The sequence below is a fragment of the Haplochromis burtoni genome, unplaced genomic scaffold (genome assembly GCF_018398535.1).
Source record: "Haplochromis burtoni strain Fernald_Lab_line unplaced genomic scaffold, NCSU_Asbu1 Contig_22, whole genome shotgun sequence".
Lineage (NCBI taxonomy): Eukaryota > Metazoa > Chordata > Actinopteri > Cichliformes > Cichlidae > Haplochromis > Haplochromis burtoni.
Genome location: NW_024582383.1, coordinates 215388 through 223551, shown reverse-complemented (window position 1 = coordinate 223551; position 8164 = coordinate 215388). Strand labels below are relative to the sequence as shown.

General features: G+C 45.5%; 1 protein-coding gene across 2 annotated transcripts in view; it reads right to left on the bottom strand.

Moving 5' to 3' along the window:
* Positions 1 to 2474: 2474 nt before the first annotated feature.
* elp3 (elongator acetyltransferase complex subunit 3) overlaps positions 2475 to 8164 on the bottom strand; it is a 39258-nt gene continuing 33568 nt past the window's right edge. For both annotated transcript variants that reach the window (XM_005917158.3, XM_005917157.3), the window contains 5 exons: positions 7484 to 7574; positions 4973 to 5038; positions 4657 to 4884; positions 4435 to 4516; positions 2475 to 3960 (listed from right to left, as the gene is read on the bottom strand). In XM_005917158.3, coding sequence (XP_005917220.1) covers positions 3869 to 3960; positions 4435 to 4516; positions 4657 to 4884; positions 4973 to 5038; positions 7484 to 7574 — 559 coding nt within the window. In that variant the 3' untranslated portion in view covers positions 2475 to 3868. The remainder of the gene's footprint in view (positions 3961 to 4434; positions 4517 to 4656; positions 4885 to 4972; positions 5039 to 7483; positions 7575 to 8164) is intronic.

The window sequence follows — 8164 nt, the reverse complement described above, 5'->3', positions numbered from 1 at the left end:
CTAACAACAGCTGATCAAGCTTAAACGTGCTGCTGTTGTTTAGCGCGACATCCGCTGGTTTCCTCTTTCTGGCACAAAGTGAGCGATAAACAAACAAGAGAGAAAAGCCGATCAGCTGATCATTGATCAGTTTCATGATTGAAGTAGCAACAGGAGAGGCAGGGGAGAGGATGAGAGAAGAAGAGGCCGCTGACAGCGTAATGACGCAGAATAAATCCAGCTTTGTGTCTTTTTCCATCCTAGCTGAAGAAAACGTCAGCACAACGAAAATAAACTCCACCTAAACTTGGTTTATATCTGACCCAGATAGACTGCAGCTCATAACTTCTTACCTGAAGTTCAGTTCACCTGACACTCGGACCGGCGGCCGCCTCGGGTCTCTCCTTCTCCTGCCTCACCTTTCCCTCATCCACCTGCTGGAAGCTCCGCCATAGCCACCACCAAACAACTGAGTTATTTTTACAAATCTTCCAGCATCTGGCCAATCCACCACCTTTCATTGTTTATACCGTTACTACAAAATAAATAATAATAAGATCATCGGCCCATAAAAATGAAAAATCACCATCGGCCCACCGGGCAAATGCCCGATGGCCAGTCCAGCTATGGACGTGCCATCAGTTAACCCTTCGGCACGCGTGCCCAGGATTGCCGACCCCTGCTCTAAAGGATTCCTTTAGTTGTTCTTTTTGCAAATGCACCAAATCTGGTCCCTCCTAAAGTCCACTTTGGACCACACACTCAGAGTTCTGTGAGCAGCTACCAGATCCTTCGTTTCAAATCCAGTCAAGTGTTGTACAAAAGCAAAATTACTAATGTTGTGTCACTTTTCACGTACATGAGCCAGAGTGTGCAGAAACAATTAGAAGTTCAATATTACAGATGGGAACCATAATCTCCAGCTCATATTTATAGCCCACTGCGTCTCAATGTTAACCGATGAAGTTTCAGCAGATGTTAGATGTTATCTTTCATTCCCTCATATGTCTTTACTGAATGACAGTAACATTAGGAGGGAATTTCGTGCTAGACTATCTTTAGACGACGCCAACTTGATTTGGCTAACTTGTACTTGCCAAAGGCTCTTATCCCCCATTACTCAAAATTGGAATTGCATTAGGAAGGGATCAACTTACAGCAAGTGTGGGCTGGAAGAAACATTACAGGCGCACTAACTCTTTCATTGTACTGTGAGTGTTAAAGTTAAAAGCATAAATCTGGAAAAACTTGTTTGACTAAAAAAAATCTCTTAGTTATATTTTTCCCACAAATTAAGGTTTAAATAAAAACGTGGGAAACGCGGGGCTTTGAGCTAAATGCTAACAGCAGAACGTGAACATGTGGTTGAGCTAAGCTTTTGTTGAGACACTCAAGTCTGAGCTGTAAATATCAGCGCCATAAAAATGTGGTCATCAGAGTCATTTTGATTCACTGCTGAGGATGAATTATTTGAATTATTGCATATTTGTTTGTTTTTTAAACTCAGAATTAACTTTTGGTCGAATATTTGAGTCATTCTGACTGGAAACACTTGATGAATTTTGACGAGACTTTGTGGTTCGGCAGAGTGAGCTCAAGCTGGTTTCCAGTTCTCTGCTGAGAGTTCGCTTTCTTCTCTCCTACAATGTGAACTCGTGAGTGGGATGTAAATAGATTACCACATTGTGATTCAACTTCAATTTATTCACCAGTTCACGATCATATTCACCTCGGGGTAATGCATAATGCAAAGACCCTGCAGAATGTGAGAGAGAACCTCAACAATTAGACAATTCACTGTGAGCAACTGTGGGGAGAAAGAACTCCCCTTTGATAGGAAGCAAGCTCTGATAAAGCTCAGGGAGCAGCAGGTGTCTACTGCGACTAGTTGGAGGGCGGAGGTGTATCTGGTGTGTGTTGGTGCATCATCATAACAGCGCTGGTCCCGATCCAGCCAATCAGACATGTTCGTTCTGTTTCTGTAACCATAACGTTGTTTTCTTTATTCATTTTCTTTTATATTATTCTTTTATCATTTACGATGCTCGTGTCGGTTTGCTTGTGATAATGTTTAAGTAGCAAAGTCTTGGCTAATGCTAACTGATGCTCAGACAACACGATGTTGATCCTGGACCAACGTGAAGGCTCCTTTTTATAAACACGAGCGTTTGGTACTTAAACTTTTTTTTTTTTTTTACATAACTCAGATTCAGAAATGAGAAAAAAAGTTTTGTATTACAGTTAAATTCATGCCTCAGGTTCTCAGACGACGTGATAACTTCTGCGTTTGGATCATACAGGACTCTTCATCGTTTAAATACAGCACCTGACTCTTCTGCATCGGGAGCTCAGCTGAGACAAAACGTTTAAATATTTCCTCACTTCAAATCATATTTTCACTCTCAGTCTGAAAACAGGATTACCGGCCTGCTTCTGTCGTTATTTTTCCACTGCGAGAGTTTAAACAGCTTCTGTTTACTTAAATTCGGGTTTTGGGCCGGGCGTCTAAAACGGTTTGAAGCTCACCACAGCTCGATGCCTTTCTCATCTCTCACTGTGGTAATGTTAGTGGGCAGTTCTGTAACCTTCAGCCTGCTGCACCTCGGCTCGTGTCGCAGAGAAGATGAGACCCGACTCCGCACAGTGTGGCGGCGCGGGTGGGGGACGAGGAGTCCTTTCAGATTTCACAGCTGATAGAAGGAGTGAACAAGCGTGGAGAGAAAAGCCCGAGTGTGGCGTGTACCTCACTCCGTCAGGACTGCAACACCAACACACACACAGCGCAGTCACGACACAGCGGCCGCATCTGTTCAGCTCCAGTCGCCCGTGCGGTCGAATCCTACACGAGGCAGAGGTCTCCATGTGAGCCCCCTTTATCGCTATGTTTGATGACAAACGCTTTCCTGTGACTGTGGTTTAAAACAGCAGCCAGACAGGTACGAGATTTGACCGGAAAGGATTTGTCAAATGAGCTCTCGGCGCGGGTCTGCTACCAACCCCCGGCGATGAGGATCACATTATCGGAGCCTCTGATAGGATGTGACCTTTACCCCTGGAAGCTTTCCACCTTTCTGTCGTTTAGTTTTAACGCCTCAAAGGTCTCCCTGCAACAACAACTCAAAATCTCGCAAGCAGTTACTGAAATATACTTTATTGTTCCAGAAAAAGACAAGAAGGCATGACAGAAAACACAAGAAACAGGATTAACTGAGACGCTTTTATGTAACGCTAATATTCAATTTCCTGCCCTACAAATCAAAACAACAGCTGCCCGGCGAGGACGCTTTCCACTGTTTGTTCATCCGCCGCCGTCCGTTAATGAACGCTCCCCTCGTAATGGGTTTCTATGTGATTGCAACATAAACATGATTAACTGGAACCGTGATGCAGGCGTCTCATTCCATCCCAGGCAAACGGTTATTTCACGGATACCCAGATATGCCGATTTTTCTCCGCTGCGCGCACGGATCATTGGAGTGGAATTAAAAATGCCTCGGCAGGTTGGCTCTTGTTCCATGTCAAAGTGAATCAGTGCTGCTTGTTGTGAAAGAGTCTGAGCGGTGCGACCGGGACCCGTGTTTACAGAAAAAGGGGGAGACTCGGAAATGCACAACTTTAAATAAAAGGCGCCCATATCATGACACTGTACGTTTAAAGAATCTTAATTTGAACTCAAAACACAAGGCTGGCTTCACCCTAGATAACGTTCCCTAATTCCTTACATCCTCTCGTACGTCTCCTTATCTTTAAAAAACAGAAGAAATGGAGCAGCGGCGGCCTCTGTGTGCTCCAGATAAAACAAGCTGACCAGCACCGCCTCCGATACTGCAGAACACCATCACATTAATATTCGCGTCCCAGAGTGCTGTTTTGATAAATAAAGTCCGTTTCAGTCTGCTCCTGGCCAGTACAGGTCCTTCACCATATACGGTCCCTCCAGCTCGTAGCCCATCTTCCTGTAGTAGTTCCTTGTTCCTACACCTGCAGGATGAATCACAGCGTTCTCAGTGTCACAGGACCCAAACATTCACATCACCGGCTCCTGATAATGTCTCAGTCTGACACACGCAGTGACATTATTGGCTCGTCACAGATAAATCTGTGTTGTTCACGAGGCCTCAGCACACTGGGCGGGCCCCCTGTTTGATTTGACAAAGTCTCATCCCGGGATCAAACCGGGGATCCGTCTGTTGTTAGGTGAATGTGTAAACCAGCACTTAAAAAAATAAGTAGTCAGTTATTACAGCGTACAATTCAGTCTCGGCCACATCTTCAAAAACACTTCTCCTCTGCTCCTTCAGATTAAAAGCATCAAATTTCTGGTGAAGGGTAAAGATTTTTCCTCCTTTCACTGTGGTCTCCGTGGTTACAGTTACTAAAGATTGTCTACTTTTACAAACTAAAGTGTTTGTTTTTTCTGGGTCAGAACTGTTCACATCGTCTGCATCGACTCACCTGATATAACAGCCAGTTTGCAGGAGCCGTGCTCATCCCTGGCGATTCTTTCAGCCTCCTCCATCAGCATCATGCCAAACCCCTGCACACGCAACACAAATACAATCGGTTTGAAAACATTCAGAGCTTCTGAGGTTCGGCCGGTGTGGAGAAAAACTCGGAGAGGCTCGGAGCGAAACCGTCACGGGCATATCTGTTGATGTGTGTGAAAGTGTAAGCCACCTGATGCTGGAACTTGCTCGGGTCTCGGCTGCTCACAGGGACCACGCTGCCATACACGTGCAGCTCACGGACAATGGACACGCCTCCTTTGAGCTCCGGGCGGAAGGACTGTGGAGAGCAGCGGCGCAGCCGCAACAGACCGATCAGGATGTCCTGCTCAGGGTCTTCATAGGAGAGAAAGGTCTCCCAGCCGCTGTTGGCCACATAGTCTCTCCGTATCAGCTCCACCTGCACACAGACATCTGTGTTAGGGAGCATCAGGAAACCACAACGTCTCCTCGGCCCGTCTCACGCTGCGAGTGAGGGCGTCGGTTACCTGGTAAGGTCGGACTTTGTGGTGGATCTCTTGGATGCCCACTTCCCGGGTTCTGACGTCACGACACTGCAGGCGCACAAACCCACACACACACACACACAGACAAATTAGAAAGTCCAATCACCTCACAGCTATTACAGCTCATCAGTATAATGCTCCTGCACATGCAGCTTATATATAAAATAGGGGTGGGGGAAAAATCGATACTGTGTAGTATCGTGATATTTTGTATCGATGCAGGGACGGCAGAAATCGATATTTTGTTACAAAAAGGTTTTTGTGCTCTGACTTCAGAGCATGTTGATCCTTTTTCTGAGCAAGAATCCTGACATTCCTTCACTGTCCAAATGTGTTTAACTTGTTTTGGCAGCAATAAGCATGACAGTTTACTTATTTTAATTTAAGACATGTTTTATTTTAATTACGTTTAAAACTTTTTTATTTAATGTCAAATTATATTTTGTTTTAATTTACTTTCAAATTCTTCAGTTGCTGAAGGGGCTGCATAGTTTTCATAAATTGCATAGTTCAGAATAGCTGTAATTGTACCAGATGGTTGCATTCAGTTAAGTTGGACTAGACTGTAATACAAACCGTTCAGTTTGTCAACAATAAAACTGAAATGAGAGAAAGACTGAGTGCGAGACTTTGATATTAGAGAAAATGAATATTGATAAAGTTTACCTTTATGTACAGAATCTAAATATTGCAAAATATTTTAAAAATTGCAATAATATCGTATCGTGAGTTAAGTATTGTGATAATATCGTATCGTGGGATGTATGGTGATTCCCACCTCTAATATAAAACAGACTTTTATCATCTCAGATTTCTCACAAGTTAAATGTGGCTCCACGTCTGGACCTGCAGTCTAACTGCACACAGTCACAAAACGATAGACAGGAAGTGTGACTGTGGGCTGCGGTGTTACCTGCTCCTATGCAGATCTAAGCCACGGCTGAAGCCACAGGTGAAACGTTTTCAGAAAGACGCAACACGTCAGCGAGCTGTTGCTGGAGGTGTTACCGTGTTAGACGGTCGTAAGTCACTGATGACAGTATGGAGCCCCATTAGGGATCTGGGGGTGTGGGGGGGCTCGACTGTTTATCTGTGTAAATGCTGATCAGCTGGTTAGCTGAGGTGTGTCCCTGCTGTAATGTGAGGAGCTCTGTCGGCGTGTGCAACACGAATTCAGACCACAGCAATGCCTAAAATCAAACTGGAGCCTCGTTGGCACCGGTCCCTCCTCTGCTGTCAGCAGCTGTCTAAGCACAGATAAAGGGCACTTGCTGTTACCACGGTAACCGCTGTGTCTCCAAATGAACCAGGCCTGAAATCTTACGGATTCGAACTTTAAAGCTTTCTGTTTCAAGGATGGCCAGCTGTGTCTTAAAGGGGACCATTTCTGCTCATTTCCAGCCTCAAAGTTTTATCCTTGGATTCTAGAGGAGCTCAGCGTTGCAGCGGCGAACACGACGCATCCCCGGGTCGAGGCCAGGAGGAGACTCGAGTCCAGCATCAAGAAGCACTGGCTCCAAGCCCGGGTAAAGGGGAGCTATCATCTTTCCTAAAATCAAACGTGCACGTCCATCTGCTACGGTGACCTCTCAGGAATAAGTACCTCAGCTGTAGAGTCGCTGCGCGTGACTCCCAGCTCAAACTAATTCGTATTCATCCCGTCTGACACGAGTCGTTTGAGCTCCACCTCCTCACTCGAAGGCCACATTCATTCAGCTGTTCTGCCCTCGAGTGCTCACGGCGGTTTAAAGCCTGAACTACAGACTTCATCACAGCATTAGTTGTGTTTAAAACAGGGAAAGAGTTGAGGTAAACAAAGAGGAGCAGCTTTCTGCAAACCAGCTGGAAAAGTTTGCAGCGTCAACAAGAGAAGGAGGTCAAGTTTGAATAATTTGGCATCACAACATCAGCATAACAGCGCAGAGCTGCGTGTGAGATCGACGCAGCGTGATTCTGGTTCGTAGCCGTGTGTGGAGCTCAGCCACACAGGCGTGAGGGTAGTTGGTGTTTTTGGGAAGAGCAGCGCAGAGCTCTTTCTGTGGTGGCGTTTCAGCTCGGCTCTCGCTGTCTGATAACGGCTGCTTTTTAAATCCAGTCTCTTTAAACGACGCTCTGCAGCTGCTGACTCGCGCATGTGCAGCCCAGCCTGGTGTTTTCAGCTTGGCTGGGCTCGTACCCACGTTCTAATCTACTTTCTACTTTCCAGCATAAATTCAATAAATGCTGGAGGAGGCCGGCTGGGCGGGAGGGTACGCAATTCTGTGCTCCAGCAATCCTCAGCTACACCTGTGTGGCGTTTTAATCTGTCATCTTACCCACAACAGCTACAGCGGGAAAATTATTCTCACAGTCAGCAGTTGCACGTTGGCAGTTGTCGCCACTCGAGTTCAACTGTTCTCCCCTTTTGTGGGATCAAATCCCAGCTGGAAAACACCGTTAGCTTCCTTCCTTAAAATAAGCTGACGCACAGCATGTCAGGCCTTATAGTCTCACCTCAGTGCCCATGTCCTTCATCCTGGCCAGTGCCAGCTCTCTCAGGTTGCCGTGCTCCACACCAGAGCTCACCAGCGGCATGGGGATGTCCCTGATGGGCGGATGATACAAGAAATGACTGAACAGCAGAGGCGCTCCACATCTTTGGTACAGTACTGTGGTTTTCTGCACTAACAGAATTTCTTTTTTATACAGAAGCAGCTCTGCTGTCATGCTTCACGCTCACATTCACACCTGAGGGAAATTTAGAGTCACCAATTAACCTGACCCCGCCCAAACAAAAACACTTTGGGGTTCCTGTAGGAACCGTTCATCTCAGCTTCATCTCCACATTTTTATTCTTGCACTCCATTCCTGTAGCTTTGCATAAGTCACACCTCAAATTAATTCCTATTAGACGTATAAAATAGCTGCAGATTCTACTGTAATAATCGTCGCTGTGGTGGCTGTAAAAAGACAAATGAGTATTTTACATTACATTTGGATTGTACTCAGTTATGGCCCAAAAAAGACATTTTGCACACACGAGGATATTTAATATATCTAAGGAATAAAATAAAATAATAAAATACAATCCACTGAATATTTTGCAGTATTTTGATGTTTTTAGCACAAAGTTACCTGAAAAACTGGCCACCGTTCTTTTTCCCGGTGTGTGTGTGTGTGTGTGTGTGTGTGTGT